This window comes from Equus caballus, chromosome X (assembly GCF_041296265.1).
Source record: "Equus caballus isolate H_3958 breed thoroughbred chromosome X, TB-T2T, whole genome shotgun sequence".
In the NCBI taxonomy this organism is placed as follows: Eukaryota; Metazoa; Chordata; class Mammalia; order Perissodactyla; family Equidae; genus Equus; species Equus caballus.
Window position 1 is genome coordinate 15,232,040 of NC_091715.1, and position 19,323 is coordinate 15,251,362.

General features: G+C 41.6%; 1 protein-coding gene across 8 annotated transcripts in view; it reads right to left on the reverse strand.

The window, feature by feature from the left end:
• Positions 1–19,323, reverse strand: part of SH3KBP1 (SH3 domain containing kinase binding protein 1) — a 315,088-nt gene that overhangs the window by 189,463 nt on the left and 106,302 nt on the right. For all 8 annotated transcript variants that reach the window (XM_023633590.2, XM_023633586.2, XM_023633588.2 and 5 more), the window contains one exon: positions 1,427–1,550. In XM_023633590.2, the coding sequence (XP_023489358.1) occupies positions 1,427–1,550 (124 nt within the window). The remainder of the gene's footprint in view (positions 1–1,426; positions 1,551–19,323) is intronic.

Here is a 19,323-nt window from a genome sequence, read left to right on the forward strand (position 1 = left end):
CTTTACAAAAACAGGCCTGGCAGGAGACGCCTTGCTGCCCGTCAATGTGTATGCAATTCCTCAGCCCATGACCAAAGAAGCATCAGGAGGAAGGGGAGGGGCTCAGATCAGCAAAGGAGGCTGGGGAATGTAGAGAGACACACTGAACTCTAGCTCTCCTAATCCAATGAGGGCAGGCCTCAGGAGTTCTGGAACTTACTTGCAAGAATGCAGGAGGCGCTTTTGGGGACAAGTATAGTTTTACAGCAAAGTATGCTTAATTCTTAAAATGGGAAATCCCCTGCACTGGTTGGATGGGATTTAAAAAAACAACAACAAAAAACAGAAAAAGAAGAAAAGGAAGAAAATCCTATAGCTGCTAACCAGCGTGGGCCTCCAGCCAATATTTAATCTGAATAATTCAAAAAAGGAAATGTAACCCAGGGCAGCTGGAGGGGGTAGAGGAAGAGGCAGGAAGGAAGAGAGACACAAAGCTAATGTCTCAGGCACTATGATCAATGGACTGTTTATTGGACAAATTCTTATGCTGTCTAAATTTTATGAAAGATTAGCTGTTCTTCCCCCATGGTTATGTAAACTTGCTTCTTTTTTCTTTTTAATGGAACTCTTTGCTAATACATTTCCTGCTCCTGCTTTTGAACAGCTCTATATTTCTCTTTAAGGAAGTAATCAGGCTGTGAAAAGCCTGCAGCCGAATGCTCACCTACCGCGGGCATGCTTGGTACGCACCCTGGTTGATTCATGGTGAGGGCAGGGGCGGAAAAAACTGAGGGCATCTAGTGTGACTATGGCATAAAACTGAATAGAGACCTCTCAGCAATCTTATATTCTCTTTTCTGTCGTTTCAAAAAACAATGTCACAAAGGGGGAATGGGGAGAAAACAAACTCCAACGCTGACACCTGAAAATCTGCCTTGAGGTCTCAAAAGAGGGAAACAAAATGGCTAAAGGTCTCTTGGTTAGATGGAAGTGTGGGCTCTATCTTCACACGTATGGCTCCTAAACCAAGAGAGACAAGGTCTGTTTGGGAGCCCAGTGGTTAGAGAGAGAAAGACCCTGATAAAGCCTGCTCTTACTTTAAGAAGAGAGCATGGCCAGACATATACAGCTCAGCCTGCACCACAGAATTCTCTAAAGTCACCTTTCATCCACAAAAATAGATATGAAAGCGAAAGCTGAAGTCCTAGAAAAATCGGCATTTACAAATTTAGTCTACTTTCCCATTGTCAAAAAAATTTTTATTCATTCCCTTTATTATAGCTATTGTATTGTTACTTGCCGTGTGTGTGTGTCTCTAAAATTTATACAAAAACAAAAGGGCAAATGCCATTCAATTTTCCAGCAATTCAAAATTGGACACAGTTCACCCAGAAGTTTCCAGTTTCGCTTTGTGTGTGGGGAGGGGGCTCTTTCCTCTTTTCCATACCTCTCTTATTGGTTCTTAGGATTGTTTCAGAAGACAGCAAAGCATTTCCGCTGGACACTTCATGCAGGGGCTTTTCTGGAGCTTTGCTAGAGAGAGGGTCTTTCTTCATCTCTTTCTTTATTTCCTGTGAGGACAGATAAAAGGAAAACAACATTGTAGTTTGAAATTTTGGAATGCCTTTTTGACTATTTTAAGCTTCAGCTTTCTGAAAATGAACTATAATGATCTCAACTCAGCATAACGTGATGTTTGAAAAACACCGTTTCCTATATTTTTGTAGCTTGTTTTCCTTACATTTACTAGAGATGCTCCTGGTCCTATAAAATGGAATGATGTCCAATATGGTTATGTGACCTTATGGGACTACGGCCATTCCAAGTGACCATAAAGAATGAATGATACAGAAAGGCCACGGTACAGCTCTAAGTGACAGCCTGCTCTCCTCTTTGAACAATGACAAGCTTTGGCCAAGTAGAGTCATCCCTTAAAAGCCTTCTGGTTTCTCTTCTTCCCGACAGGGGTTTAGAGAAGCATATTCTCAAATCACGATTGTGCTCACAACTATGCTAAACCCCAAGCGATAATGATTTAAGTTCATTTACAGTTGTCTAGTTCCTCTGCCTTTCATAACTCTTGACAAAGAAAAATATAAGGATAATGAACCGAAATAAAGACTGTCATTCTAGGCCAAGGGTCAGCAAACTACAGCCCATCATCTATTTTCACAAATAAAGTTTCATTACAACACAACCACCTTCATTCGTTTCAGTATTTTCTATGGCTGCTTTGATGCTACGAAGACAGAGTTGAGTCGTTGGAACAAAGATCAAAGCCAAAAATACCTGGCCCTTTACAGAGAAAGTCTGCTCTAGGTGGTCTCTTATGAAAGCTCCATTAACATCTGGATTTTTAAAACCTGATGGCTGATACAATTATTTCAAATTACTTTAATAATTTACATAATTATTTTCTAAGGCATTAATAGCCTGAAATGATAGTAACGCACACTGCAGGCCTGGACTAGGGGGATTCTGGGCTTGTCTGAACCCATGATCATGCTGACTTGGGAAAAAGAGGAAGCTAAGGGCTAGACCCAAAGCATGTGAGTGGCCGGAAGAGCTCACAGATGAGAGAGGTGTTCTTTAGAAAGAGCCCGGGGCAAGAAATGGGGATGGGCTCCTTCTATGGAATGAACATGAAGATGGGAGATTAGGTAGGGGGACACAATTTGGCCTGGGCAGAGGTGGAAAGAAAAGAACAAAAGCTTGTCAAAACATAGCCACAGCCTGGCAGCTTCCTACACACCCGAGCATTAGTTACTGTATCCAATTCCCCGATTGCTGGCTCTGTTCACAACAGCCTCACCCTCTCTCCCTCACCAGGGCCCCACCGGAAACCAGCAACTGTGGCTGGTGCTTTGCTGGGTTGGTTGAGAGTTTCAACTGGCGTCCCAGGCCGACACAGCATAAAGCTGTGTGCACGCGTATGTATGTACACGGACTCCTACCTCAGCAGCCCCAGCACCTGCTAGAACAGCAGTTGCCGGGGGCTTCTGCAGCCTCGCAGGCAGATGGCATCAGGGGACAATCTGCAAACATTGTCTGCCTGAGCTGCATGATGGCTGCCAGTCTGCTATGGCTCTAGAAGTAAAGAAAACAAGCCACCACGGGGGCTCACTCTCCAACGGTTGCTTCTTTGGGGGTAGAACAGTTGCTCAAACCTCACTTTCCATTGCAGTGTGGATATGACCATGCACACACAAATTTCCCACCTGGACACAATGTAATACAGTGATACAACATCCAATTTTGCCAAGGAGTAACTCGGAGAAGTTCAGTGGGTTGCGGGCGACACGGCAAGCATTTGCTTAGCATTAACTGCTAATGGCATGCAGTTGGAGAAGGGTAAAAGAGAGGGAAATGTCTGAGAGACTAGGGTGATCCCTGGAGAAAGCTTCAGAAGCCATGGTTGTCAAGAATGCTCACACCCAAGGCTTCAGAGCAGCACCCCACGAGCTTAGAAAGGACTCATCTGATCAAGCAGGTACTTAAGGGCTGAGAAACCAGCGCTAGGAGAGAGGTTGGTTCATAAATCCCAGATTCTGTTGTCCCCCCCAATGATTACTCCCATTTGCCAGATAGAGAAGCCTAATAATGACCAAATTTCTTAAGTTGCTTCTTAGAGGAAAGCAGGGAGGAGACAAAACTTAAAATATGCCTTGCATTTTTCCAGAGAAACCAATCAGACACATGCGTATGGGAGTGCATCCTGCAGCCTCTCCACCTGCACAACACCCAGGTACACCAGGCTCGAGGCAGCCCCACCCAAACCCAACATCTCCCCTCCAACCTGCCCCTTCTCTAGGAGAAACGGGAGCCATCTTGCTTGACAGCCCATCATCTACCCACTTCCCCAGGCTGGAAAACTCAGTGTTAACCCCCATATCTAACCAGTCACCCAGTTGGGCTCTATCTACTTCCTCAATCTGTTTCTCTCCATTCGTCCCATACTGCCTTAAAAACATGAATACCAGGCAAAGAACTTGAACAGATGTTTCTCTAAAGAAGATATACAAATGGTCCATAAGCACACAATTAGACACTCAACATCATTAGCCATTGGGGAAATGCAAATCCAAATCACAATGAGATACCCCCCTCATACCCACTAAGATGACTAGACTTTAAAAAAAAAAAAGGAAGACAAGTGTTGATGAGGATGTGGAGAAATTGGAACCCTTGTACATTGCTAGTGGGAATGTAAAATGGTACAGCCAATGTGGAAAACAGTATGGTGGTTCCTCAAAAAGTTAAGCATATAAATACCATATGACCCAGCAATTCCACTCCTGGGTATATACCACAAAAAATTGAAATCAGGGACTTAGATACTTGCAGGCAAACGTTTACTGCAACATTATTCACAATAGCCAAAAAGTGGAAACAATCCAAGTGTCCATCAACAGACGAAAGGATAAACAAGATGTGGTATATACATGCAATAGAATATTAGCCTTAAAAGGAATAAAATTTTGATACATGCTACAACATGAATGAGCCCCAAAAACACTATTCTAAGTGAAATAAGCCAGACACTAAAGGACAAATACTGTATCATTCCACTTTTATGAGGCACCTAGAATAGGCAAATTCACAGAGACAGAAAGTAGACTGGAGGTTACCAGGGAGTGTGTGGGGGGGAGGGAGATGGGAGTTAATGTTTAATAGTTACAGAGCTTCTGTTTGGAGTGATAAAAAAGTTTTGGAAACAAATAGTGGTGATGGTTGCACAACACTGTGAATGTAATTAATGCCATTGAACCATTTTAAATGGTTAAGACGGCAAATTTTATGTTATATATAATTTACCCACAATAAAAAATACATAGGAATACCAGCTAACATTTGAGAGCTTACCATGTGCTAAAGCCTGCTTTAAGAATTCCACCTGGATTGCAACTTTTGAGCTGCACAACAGCCCTGTTCACAGATGCACACGCGAAGACATAGGGAGCTGAGGAAACCTACCCGAGGTCAAACAAGCAAGAGCCAGAATTGGAACCCAACCTGTCTAGCTTCAGGGCTCATCTCTAAACCACTCTTCCTCTGAGTCCTGCCTGGATGATAATAATGTCTCCCTGCCTCCAGTCTCTCTCCTCCCAGTTCAGCCTTCACACTGCCACAAGGACACTTTCCTAAAACAAATGTCTGCTCTTGGCACTCCCCTACTGAAATCCTCCAGGTACTTCCAAAAGACCACAGAACAAGCTCTTTCATTTAAAAACTTTCCAAATTGCACAGCAAGCCACAAGTAACCTGGGTACTCACTTCTGGCTCAAACTATCTGACATGCATGCTGACCACATGGTACCGGTTACCATGCAAATGCAAGCTGGGGAATGCACTGCTTGAACAACACCTTGATGTTCACAGATGTCTGAAGTCATGGAATCTTATTGGTAGGCTCTAAAAATAGGTGATGTCATTGGCAATGATACAACTTTACTCTGGCAACGGCTTATATAAACTAAAGTGCTTTAGCAGATATTTTTTCACTTGTTTCTCATAATAACACTGTCACTGCAATTTTTCCCAACTGGTTTATTTTTGCATATACAAATTGTGAGACCCAGTCAGAGAGAACACAAGACCAGTCAAAGGCCACAAAGCTAGTAAGGGGTAGGGTGGCCATGAGACCCAACTCTGGGCCTTCTAGACAGAGCTCTCCCGCTACACCTCATCTCCCAGGAAGAAGCAGTGCCATGGCTATAGTGGGGAGATTCAACATCACCCCAACCATGGCTCTAGGGAGTCTTCGCTTCCCTCCATGCCTAAACAATGTAATGGGGGCCGGCCCAGTGGTGCAGGGGTTAAGTGCACACGTTCTGCTTCAGCGGCCCGGGGTTTTCCGGTTCAGATCCCGGGTGCAGACACAGCACCGCTTGACAAGCCACGTTGTGGCAGGCATCCCACATATAAAGTAGAAGAAGATGGGCACGGATGTTAGCTGAGGGCCAGTCTTCCTCAGCAAAAAGAGGAGGATTGGCAGCAGATGTTAGCTCAGGGCTAATCTTCCTCAAAACAAACAAAAAACAATGTAATGTACTCTTTATCCATAAGCCCATGAGTACTGATGCCCAATCCTTGAAATCTTTTATCGTCCATACAAAAAACCCCTTTGCTACAGAGGAGGGTGGACTTGGCACTGGACTAATTCCTGCCTGCTTATAGCCGCCAGCATCCGTATACCTGGAGCTCTCCGGGGTTCTGATCCAGGTCCTGGGACCCTGGATTTCCTGGGTCTGAGTGTTCCTAGATCCCAACCCTCAATCTCAGCTTTTTGACCACTAGGCCTATATTTTTAACCACTTGTTAAGGACCTGGATCCTACTATCCCAGCAGTAGAGGTGACACCCTGGGCCAGAACTGTGGGCCACGGAGGCTTATAGAAATTCATACATGCCCACATGTATAAATCAGCAATGACTGTACTTGCTTAAAGACACTACAGAATAGTCAGGGTATTGGTAAACCTCTTTAGGAGGTAAAGAAAATCAAATCCAGCTTCTCTTTATCTCATATCTGATGCCTTACCAATGGAAACTCGGCATGTACAATAAAATTGAGGCCATCAATAAGATATCGATGCTGCAACAACACTTAAGCTGTGTCATAAGGACCATCTGAGTAAAGGGAGAGGAGAACTCACATCATTTCTGCTTCCCAAAGCACTATTCTGATCAGAGGCTGAGATGGCTCACTCACATCTGGAGGCCAAAACGCCCCAATAATGCTACACCAGCAAAAATTCTCCATGACGCATTTAGCAGCCTGCAAACAGCAGCCTCACTGGGCAAACACATAATTTGTACGCAACTGGGAGCTAAACTAGCATAGTCTGCTTTCTGATAAGTGGAGTTGCCTGGATGTGGCTGGCTGCTGAGCCAAGCAGGCCACCTCTTTTCTCCTCTCTCTCCCCATTCATTACCTACTATACAGGTACTGGGGGTTTGGCTAGGTTGAACCATAACTTCTTTCAATTAACCAAAATACTACATAGTAAAACACCAATGAAAGTCTTGTTTGGGAGCCCCTCCCTCCTCTTACCCTTTATGTCTTCTACCAACCTGGATACAGGTCAAGACACAGGATTCATGGTGAATGAAGAGAATGATGCTGTGAGTCAAAAAACCAGAACTAGTCATGGCATCATCAGTTATCACGTGGGTGACCTTGGGGGAAAGACTGAGAGCCTCTAAGCAGCTCTTCTGTCATCTCTAAGAGAAGTCAAATGTTAAATGCTTTGGCACCATCACAGAGGTGTCTTCAGAATCAAATAGTGAATTGGAGAGCAGTATACAAATTGGTTATTTATTGTCATTACTAATGTCATCATTAAATAGCAAATGCTACTAAAAAAAGAACTGTGCAGTCAAAATGTTGAGCGAAAGAAGCCAGACCCCAAAGATCACATACTGTATGATTCCATTGGTGTGAAGTTTAACAACATGCAGCACTAATCAATGGTGAGAGATTCAGACTAGCAGCTACTCTTGGGAAAGTACTGACTGGGAGGGGTCCAAGGGAGCCTACTGGGAGGATGGAAATGTTCTATAATTTGGTCTGGGTGATGGTTACACAGGTGTATGCACACCTAAAAAATTAACTGAATGGTATTTCTGAGATCTCTGCATTTCACTATATGCTATTTCAATTTAAAAGAACAACTTAAATGCTTAAAGTCAAAGAAGACAGATTCTTCTAAATCAAAATGTGCTAATATTTTGTCCAAGAAGGTCAAAAACCTGAAGAGCTAGTGCTTGGGTGTTTTAATATTAATCTCAGGGGATGGAAATCTTCCTGGGATCAACATTAAGGAGACAAATGGTCAGAATGTGCCAGATGCACCCTACCAATTGGGTGAGCCAAGGGATGTCTAATTGACACAACCAGCTGAATGGATCTGCTCCCTCCACAGCATCCTTCCTCTCCACCGCAGCTGCTTTCCTCACATCTTGCAATATTTCCTTCTCTCCTGCCACCAACAGTACAGGCACATGGAGCAGGCTGGTACCACTGACACCAGGGGGAGCTCAGTGCTGCCCTGACCTGCCAGAGATGCTGGTCCTGGGCTTCCCTCTGCATCAGAGTGAGACTGGACAGGGTGCCCTCAGCTCAGGGCAGGAGGATGGGGAAAAGAGGCATCATTTGTCAGCCTGCCCTCAAACCTGGTGTGTTTTTTTTTTTTTTGGAGGTAAGGCTTCCTTTAGAGCCAGATGTGGCTGTGGGATCACAGTTGTGTCTCCTATGCTAGCTCATGGAAAATCGTTTTTTGCAAAATTACCACTGGCAAGAGATAAAAGGAAATTACTAAAAACAAACCCCTACACCAAATCTACTGATCAAGAGAGTTTTGAATAGATACAGAATCCTAGAATAGCACATTGCCCCCCCCACACACATGCATGATATCTTCCTGCCCACCCCCCACGCAAAAGGCAAGTGTGAGGAGCAGCCGCCTCATGAATGTTCCCTGCTCGCAGGCACTATGCTTTCCCAACATTTGGCTCCCTTCACAAAAGGCGAGTCAGTCTCAAACACCTGGAAAGACACAGCAAGTATCCTGAAAGCAATAGCAGAGCACCAGGGGAGCTTCAGCTGTACCTGTAAGATTCTGTTTCTTTAAAAAATATATCTCGTTATCACAGTTAAAAAAAATATGCATGCTGTTGAACCATGAAATGTACCAACTTCATTAGAGAGAATTTTGAAGAAAAAATTGTGTGTGTATATATACATAAAATATCTGGAGCAAATGTGGCAAAATATGAGGATCTGATAAAGCAAGGTAGTGGGCACACTGGTATTTGTTATTCAGTTTCTGTCTTTTTCCAATGCTTGAAATATTTCATAATTTCCCCTAAAAATTACACAGTGAAACCACATTGATGTCTCATACCACAATGGCTTTCTTATATTTACAAAATATGCTGCCACTTAGAAAAGTGCTCTGACATACCATCATAAATATACCTAAGATATTTTCAGCTCAAAGCTAATAAGTTTTCTTTCAAATAACAGGATACCTACTGTCATGTTTCTATGTAAGATTTTTCAACTGCATATTCGCACTATCATATATTTGCAGGATTATTTCCCAAGAATCACTGATAACACAAGCCCAGGCAAGAAGCTGTTGACCTGCAGGACAGAAATGGATGCTGCAAAGAACTCAGCAAGTGCTCAATATTGGACAAAGACAAGAACAGCTATCTTTGTGTCCTGAAGAGATAACATCACTGCCTGATGTACAACACAATTACCTGCATGACAGTCAGTGCCTTTATATCTGCCCATGCCCTCCTAAACATCTAGGTTATTACCATTGGATCAAAGGGTGTCAATACCAACCAGCTGTTTGGACATGCTTTAGCGGGCACTTAATAAGTATTTGTCAAATAAATGGCCAGTTTAGCAGTGTTATGGGCAGGGCGACTACCTACAGATGAGGGAGAGTATTTTCAATTCAGCCCAAAGCTAGGACAACATAGAAATCTTTATCATTCATACAACAATACAATTGGATCACAATCAACTTCTCACCTCACAGTATGCAGATCTGGCTTACAAGCAGTAGGAAGAAGATACAGTAAGAAAATTCACTCAATGCCTCATTTATCTTAAACAAGCAATACTTATTTATTAGATTGGGAATATTAGATATTCAAAATAAATTTAATCATTTAAAAATTAAACCTTATAAGCACTAGAAGAAAACTTGAAAGATTTTACAATCTCTGAGTGGGAAAGACTATTTGACACTGACACAGAATCCCAAAGCCACAAAAGAAAGTGCTGATGAACTACAGAAAACTATAAATACCATGTAGAAAAAAAAAGAAAAGAAAATTCATCAACAAAGACAAAAGTCAAAGTCGGGGAATATCGCCTGTTATATAGACAGAACTCTTTTTACAAAGTATCAGCAAAGAGATCAACCTCCTAACAAAAAATACCAAAGGACAAATCATACCAAAAAATGACTCAAACATATGAAAAGACGCTTAACCACATTCATAAGAAAAATGCAAATTACAGCGGGATTCATTTGACAATATCTGTGCAGTGCTTACTACACAGAAGGACCCTGAATCCTTTTGGCTACTTTCTTATATCTAAAATTGTAGCATTTACATCTATTGTATTACAATGTTTACACAAGTCCTGTCACTAGAGTCTTGATTCTCTCAGAACACTGCCTCTGTTTTCACGGCATGTAGCACAGTGCCTGGTACACGGCTGGTATTCACACAAAGAGTAAGTATGAGAGATATGAATAGCAAGCACGAAATTCTCCAGAAGCTGACAGTCTAGAGAGGGATGTACATAATTTTATTACATAATATGTAATAATACATAATTTTAGTTACAATGAGATATCTTTTTTCTTGATATTAAATACCATAAAGTTTCTCAATGGATCGCTCCACTACCCAGTGAATTTATTAGTTCTACCAATGCAAGATATTTTTTATCCGTCAGATTGGCAACAATCAAAAAATGAATAATATAATTTTGGCCGTGGTGTAGAGAAAGATGCCTTCTCATACTTTCCAATGAGGGTCTAAATTCATATATAAATTGGTACAACTTCTGTGGGAAGCAATGTGTCAATTATGTATCAGAAATTTAAATGCCTATGCCTTTTGACTCAGTATTTCCACTTCGAGGAATTTAAACTACAAATATATTTGCACATGTGCAAAATGGTATATGTACAAGACTAATCGTTATAGCATTGCTTAAATTAGCAAAAGACTGAAAGAATGTAAACATGTTTCAGTAGAGAACTGGTTACATGAATTACGGTAAATCTATACCATGCAACTCTCTCCAAGAAAGAGGCTGGTCTATAAGCATCAACAAGGATAACTGCCAAGACACGTTGCTAGGTAGAAAAGCATAAGAATGTATGCTAGCATCTGTGTGCACATCTTATTGTGTAATATAGAACAACAAACTGATAACTGAGGCTGCCTCAAGAGAGGGGAACAGGGTGGCCGAGAGACAGGGAAAGTATATATTTTGTCCCTTTTAATTGGTAGCATGAGCCTGTGTTAGCTATACAAAATTGAAATTGATTTAAAAATTAGTAATTGAGATATATTAACTATTTCCCAGTCATTAGACTATTGACTGATACTTTTTCTGCACACAAGGAAGAAGGTGACACTCCCCCCATCTAGTTTGGTTATATCATTTCCACTGCCAGTTTTAAAGATCCCAACACAACTAGTCACAGTGATGGCAGTATATATGAACATAGACAAAGCTTAAAAGAAGGTTCTTCAGTCTATTTATTTCACCAAGCGGGGGAGATAGGAAAGTTAAGATGTGGAGGAAATCATGCCCAACCAGGCCCAATAATCAATTGTTGTTTCAATTATACAATACGAAATTCAAAATTATTGAAATACAAGTATAACGGCATGACAACAACTCAGAAAAACAAATAAAATACATATCAAGAGGCAATATTAAATCTCACTTGTAGCTTTATCATGGAGAGGATACAGTTTGCTTTGGGGCCCAGAGTGCAAGTAACAAGAGTTAAACAGTTTGGGATTGGTTAATTATGCTCAAAAAGGTTAATTACATGATCTCAAATTGAGCTCCCTAAGGAGTAGGCACTTTCTCCATCAATCTCTTCTGGAAAAATGACAAGATGTTTCCGATAACTTCATACCTACTCCATGAAGCAGTACTACCTGAAACACAGGAACAGACGATCTTGTGCTAGGTAAACAGCTCGCTCTTGGAGAAAAAAAGAGGAAGGAACATCTAGGGTCCAACAGCCATTTTTGCCATCTTTTTAAGAGCTTCAATGATGATTAAGAGCCTGGGCTCTGTGGCCCTTTGTTGGAATCTCTGTCACAGCTCTGACCCCTGTACTCTAAGCATGAGCCCCTAAGTTTCTCTCTCAGCTACTGTGTGAGTGCCTCGGGGATAAGGAATAGGTCTCACTCATCTTTCATTCACAGACACTCAAAAAATGTTGGCCAGCAGGTGCTCAATAAATTTCAGTCACTATCATTAGCTCTACCATTCTTGTAACAGACATTTGAGTACCTACTCTATGCCAGATAGAAATGAAACCAGTGCATGTGTCCAACTCAATGTTAATTTTTACAGTCACAGCTGCTTCTAAGACTAATAATCTAACAGAAAAAATGTAAATGCTCTAAGACCTTCTAAATATAAAAAAAACCAAATACATGCTTCACTTTCCTAGGTCTTCTAAAAAATATGGAATTAGCATGCAATTATGAAGAGTACACTACGAGCAAGGTACTCTTCTAAGGGTTTACATGCAGTAAGTCATTGAAAGCCCACAGCCACACTAATAAGTAGGAAGCATTATTATCTCTCTTTGACAGATGGGGGAAGGGGGTCCCAAGAGGAGAAGAGGCAAGAAAGGGCGGAGTGAAGACTGAACCCCAGGCAGTCCTGTGGCTGTCCCCGCTCCTGGTGGTCACACCATGCTCCGCCCACACAACCTGTACGCTCCTAACACTGCTCTTCACTTGCTCCAAAAAGCCAACTTTCATAAACTGCCATTTAAAAGAGGAGAGACACGGAAAATGACCACAGAATAAACTTTCAGAAGTGACCAGTATAAGGGCCAATGATTTGAAAGCTGCCCCGAAGTAAAGAAATTCTTGAATTTTTACCAACAAAAAAGCACCTGTTTACTGGTTGTTGAAAGAATGTTTATATACATTTCCATCCAGGATAACTTGATTGTCAAGAATAAATTTTTCCAAGTCCATGACAAAACAATGCCATTTCATGCTCATTTCCTGATTAAAGCTTTTAGACAGCTGGGCATTTTCATTTCTCAGAGCTGTAGGGAGCTATGCAAATTTCCACACAGCAACTCCAAGATCATTAATCTAAGGAAAGCATGTGCCAACAGAATACCAGATTTTATATTGTTTCAGTAAAGAAGAGGAGGGGCAGGTTAATCTAATTACCCTATGTGTGGTCACCTGACTCTGGTTAACAAAAAGATCAAACGCCAAACTGTACAGTCAGCAGAAAACTGCTAAGTAATGAGGCATTTCACAGCACAAAAGGAGTGGGAAGAGGGGGGCGAAATTCTTACGTTGCTTGGAAGCAGATACTGTAGCAATGAAAATAATCATACTCAGCTTATAGGAATGATAGGCAGAGCATTTCAATTATCACAAGGAGCTAGAAGCATAATTATAAATCACACACACACATGCACAGTCAACAAGACTGGAAGACACTTCTCGCCAAGGATTGCTAACTGGAGCTGAAGTCATCAGGAACCACTCATAATTAGACTCACCCTGCAGCCATGACCACGCATTTGGCACTTATCACTCAGGGCCCGCTACTCTTACTTCTCTTTCCCGGAAAGAGCAGCTGGGTTTTGAGAGGTAACAGCATTGGCTCGGGCAGCTGACACTTCAGCTCAAGTTCTAGCTCTGACACTGCTGAGGGGGTAAACTTGGTGCCTCACTTTTGTTAGTTGTAAAATGGGAAATTAAAATATTTTGAAGATCAAATGAGATCTTGTGGATGAAGGCACAGCCTCTGGGTCCCAGGGATGTCAGGCTCCATCAGCAGGAGTGGGAATCCCATCTGCCGATAGACATGGGCTGGGCACTGAGGCGTGGTGAGTATTAAAAAGGAAAAACTTCCTAGTATAACAACTAGTGTGGTTGGTCTGGAAGAAGTCTCAAAAAATTTACTTCCATGTACTCTCTCTCAGAAAGCTACTAGAAGGTGTGTTCTACCAAATAAAGCGAGTAAAACAAGAGAGCGAAGGACCCAGGGCCCAGGGTAGTCAATAATGAGAGAGAGGTGATGAGACTTCCTGGGCTGACCGTTGGGCAGCAGCTTCAAGAGAAACAAGCTCAGGTTGGAAGGCACCGGTATTTTTCCAGGAGAGAAGCAGGGAGGGCGAGACAGAGAGGGAGAGATTAAGAGGCATTTTATAGAACTGTTTAGTTCAAGGTATAAGAAGATTTGGATGTCCTAGGATAACTCAACAAATAACAAAGAGAATTATTATCTCTAGGGAAAAGAAAAGGTTACATAAGGAAATTAATTATAGTATATTCTTGCTTTAATACTCAATATCAACATTGCTATAGTAATGAAAACACTGAACATAGATTAAACCAAAACCTGAGCTATGAGCACATATAGGGAGGATGGGGTTTTGGGAGGGGGGTTGGGGTAAGTGAGGTAAAATCCTCAACTACCATAATAGGTAACAGATAATGTTTAGAAGTGACAAACCAAGAGACGGCAGCGGTGCATATTATTCAAGAGTACAGCAGTGAAGACTAGAAGCAACAGCTGGAACTGAAAAGTGAGTGTCTCCTACAAGTAAGACAAGGACATGAGAAGGGACAAGGGGCTGCTGGATACTCATACGTCTTTTAGCACTATGGGAGTTTTAAAATACATATATACATATATACACACACGCATATATACACACATATTCTATAGAGAGAGATATAAAATGTATATATATAAAACTTTGATTAAAAAAATTAACAATTTTAAAGCCATACATGCTTGCTCCAAAAAAATAAATAGTAAAAGAGGGTATAAAGCAAAAGCTGAAGGTGTACTCAATCCCCAATGAAATCCCATTCATCCTCCCCTAGGAACCATGAACAGTGTGTGTGTGTGTCCCTACTTGTTTTTAACATAAACGGACTTATATAATATGTGGTGTTCTGCATCTTGCTTTCCTCCATTTAACAATGTAGCTTGGACATCATCTCCCATCAGCTAGAGCTCTGCCCCTCCTCCTCCCAGCTGCACAGAATCCAACTGTAGGATACGTCAGTATCAGAGTGGATGATCTGGTTGTGTGGGAAAGGAGATTTCAGAACACAGAAGTCTGACCAATCAAAACCACCCGGATTAAAGGGCGCTAAAACAGAGCGGGGGACGGGGGTGATCCTGGAAAAATGGGATGGTGGAAAATCAAAGCAGAGATACCTCCTTCAGGGACACGTGGACACTGTCTCTGCCTTCCACTCTCCCAAATGAACACATGGTCTTGCTGAAGTGGAATTTGGTTTAAGAACCAGGGAAGCCACATGCTTGTCACCATACCATAAACAGAAGGACACCAGCTGTCATTGCTGGCTCTTCTGGAATGCTGATGGAGAAAGGACTGTGGCACAGGAAACCGGCTGTTTCTGAGATCTAGAAGAATCTCTGCTGCTCAGCAGACCACTGGGACCCAGGGGATGGAGACTGGTGAATGAAATACACCTCAATACATACCTCATCTGCTCCCGCCCCGAGGCCACCCTCCTTCTGCTAAGTTTCTGGATCCTTGGCTGGTTAAACGGATAACTTATTTTAATCTGGGGCTGAGGACAGACAGTCTTCCCTCCAGACCATAACCCATATGAAACCATCCAATTGTCTCAAGTCTTCAGCAATTACAAATACTACTACATTGGGCATCACTGTGTCTATAACTTCACACATATACACGAGTGTAACTGGGGGATAAATTCCCAAAAGTGAAATTTCTGGGTCAAACACTTGGCGCACCCTTACGTTTAACAGACAATGCAAAATTGGTCTCCAAACAGTTTGTCTCAACTACACCCCCACCAATAGCACGAAAGAGTGCTGGTTTCCCCACATTGGGTACTTCTAAACTTCTTAATTTTTACCAATCTGATAACAGAAAATGGTATTTAATTTACATTTCTTTAATTAGTAAAAATAAGGTTCATCAGCTGTTCATCTGCTTACCACCCACGTGACTTTCTTCTGTGATCTGCTTGCTCATGTCCTTTGTCAGTGCTCCTTTGGAGAACTTTGCCTTTATCCCTTTCATTTCTAAGAGCTCTCTAAATATTAAGAATTATCCCTTGATCTTTCACATATGTTGCAGAATTTCTCTACTGTTTGTCATAGGTTCATTTAATCTATCAATTCTGTTTCTTTCCATATAGAAGTTTCTAATTTTGTGTGTGTGTACATCATTATATTTTGACGTGGTGTTCACCACCAAAAGTCTAGTTGTCGTAATTTTTATGTAGTGAAATCCATCAAACTTTTCTGAGGTCTTCTGAAATTTGTGACATTATTGCAAAGACCTTCTTCACTCAAAGATTACTTAAAAAGGAAAAAAAACCCACCCATTTTATTCTAATAATTTTATGGCAAAGGTTAATTCATATTATTGGAAGGCCTCTCACTCCCCACTCACCCCCCAAGGAAGAAAGATCCAGAAGCCCAACTTAGAATAACTCATTCTGTGAATTACAAAAGCTCTGATTTTAGGTGCCTGGTTTCCAAAGCTTAGGTTTGAGGGTGAGAAAGTATTTTGTAGTATTTCTTCATTTCCTCCTGACTCTGCCCCCTGGTTGGCATTCTGTAAGCATACCTGTCTCACTCTGTTATGGGACAAGGCAACAAAGACCCAGAGGCCCCCACAAGTGACACTAAAACCTCAAGAACACTACTCCTTACCCACTCTGGAATGACAGGGAAGGGAAATGTTTTCTGGAAAAAAAAAAAAAAAAACCCTTTCCTGAATTTAACCCTATGGCTTCCAGGACAGAGCAGCAGGGGATCAGAAGGAAGGGTACGGAACATCATCATTCAAGCCTTCTGCCAAAGTTATGAAGTCCTGACTACATGCCAGGCACAATGTCGTGCAGGGGGTTCAAGATGGGCCCTGCTTTCTAGGCCTCACCACATAGCAAGGATGGAACTCTGAATGGAGTAGGCACATGCACCAGCTCTTAATCAGACTTCTTGTCACTGAGTGACCTCACACAAGGTACTAACCTCCCTGAGCCGAAGAGTCCTTGTACTAGTTTCTTATTGCTACTCTAACAAATTACCAACGACTTAGTGACTTTCAACAACACAAATTTATTCTCTTAAAGTTCTGGAGGTCAGAACTCCAGAAACAGTCTCATGAGGCTAAAATCGAAGTGTTGGCAAGGCTCAGTTCCTTCTGGAAGCTCTAGGGGAGGTTTCCCTGCCTTTTCCAGCTTCTAGGGGTTGTCTGCATTCCTTGGCTTGTGGCCCCTTTCTCCATCTTCAAGGCCAGCAGCATAGCATTGACAAAGCTCTCCGTCTCTGATCTCTGCTTCCATCTTCACGACTCTGATCCTCGCACCTCCCTGCTTTTTAAAATTTTAATTGTGGTAAAAGACATATAACAAAATTTACCATCTTAGTCATTTCTAAGTGTACAGTTCAGCACTGTTAAGTACAGTCACATTGTCGTGTAGCCATTCTCCAGAACTTTTTCACCTCACAAAACTGAAACTCTGTGCCCATTAAAAAACTCCCCACTCCAGCCTTCCCCCAGCTCCCGGTAACCCCCATTCTACTTTTTGTCTCTATGAGTTTGACTACTCTAGATACTGCATATAAATGAAATCACACAGTATTTTCCTTTTTGTGACTGCTTTATTTCACTTAGCATAATGTCCTCAGGGTTCGTTCATGTTGTAGCATGTGTCTTCTTCTGAATAATATTTTCTTGCACGTATATACCACATTTTGTTTACTCATTCATCCCTTGATGGACATTTGGGTTGCTTCCACCTTTTGGCTATTGCGAATAATGCTGTTATAAACACGGGTGTGCACTATGTCTTTGAGACCCTGCTTTCAATATTTTTGGATGTATATCCAGAAGTAGAATTGCTGGATCATATGGTAATTCTATTTTTAATTTTTTGAGGAACCGCCAAACTGTTTTCCTTAGTGGCTGCACCATTTTATATTCCAACAACAGTGAATAAGGGTTCCAATTTCTCCACATCCTCATCAACATCTGTTTTGATTTTTTTATAGGAGCCATTCTAATGGGTGTGAGTTGATATCTCATTGTGGTCTTGATTTACATTCCCCTAATGATTAGTAACGTCAAGCATCTTTTCATATGCTTGTTGAGCAATTGTAAATCTTCTTTGGAGAAATGTCTGTTCAGGTCCTTTGCCCATTTTTACTCAGGTTATTTGTCTTTTTCTTGTTGTTGAGTTATGGAAGCTCTTTATTATTCTGGATATTAACCCCTTATCAGATACATGATGTGCAAATATTTTCTCCCAATCTATTTTCTTTTCACTCTGGATTGTGTCCTTTGATGCACAGAAGTTTTTGATTTGTATGTAGTCCAATTCATTTATTTTTATTTCTGATGCTTGTATGCCTCCCTCTTACGTGGATCCTGGTGATTATAATCTCCCTATCTTTTCCGTGTGTGTGTGTGAGCAAGACTGGACCTGAACTAACATCTGTTGCCAATCTTCCTCTTTTTGCCTACAGAAGATTGTCACTGAGCTAACATCTGTGCCAACCTTCCTCTATTTTATGTGGGATGCCACCACAGCGTGGCTTCAGTGGCGCTAGGTCCATGCCCAGGATCTGAACCTGAGAACCCAGGGCCACTGAAGTGGAGTGCGTGGACTTAATCACCACACCCCCAGGCCGGCCCCATAATCTCCCTATCTTAGGAGCCTTAACTGAATCATAGCTGCAAAGTCTCTTTTGCCACATAACATATTCACAGGTTCTGGGGATTAGGGTGTAGACATCTTTGGGGGGCCATTATTCAGCCTACCTGACCTTTAAAATGAGAATAACGGCAATATCTAACTCAAGGGTTGTTATGACCACTAAGTAAAATAATACATGAACTGAGCCTAGAATAGTGCCTGGCCTATAGTAAACGTTAGTGATTATTATAACACAATACAAAGTGCCACAGGAGAGTCAAGTGTGACTAAAGGTACCAGTGAGACCAGAAGCTGGGGCCATTCATTCTGCCTGGGAAAATGAAATCCCTTCCCAAAAGGGATAACACATCAATTTAGTCATAAGAAATGAGTAGGATTTGGAGCATCTGAAAGACCAGACTAGAGGGAAAATTCTGAATTTTCTTCCATATTCTGACATTGACATTAACATCTCAGAAATCTTGCTTCTTTCCCAAGAAGCCACATCTGCTTTCAGACAGTAGCCATGAGGTAACTTTTTTCTTTATTTATGAGGAAACATGCTCAGCTGAATTTCTGAGTCTCTCTCTAATAAACAATTCACAAACTTTTTCCCAGCAAACTATTTTTAGAGTAGAAAGGGATTTTTTTAAAAGAAGCAACAGCAGCATCTCATATTTATAAAATTTGTCCTCAAAGCTTAAAATAGATCTAAAAATTTGGTGACAGTCCTGCCCTACCCTTACCCCTCACACCAAAAAGACAGACACAGCATGCTTTGAGACTCTGGATTTTTAAGTTAGCCTCTGTTTATCTCCTCTCCCTAGAACGTTCCCAGTAAATAGCAGGTGAACAGAACAAT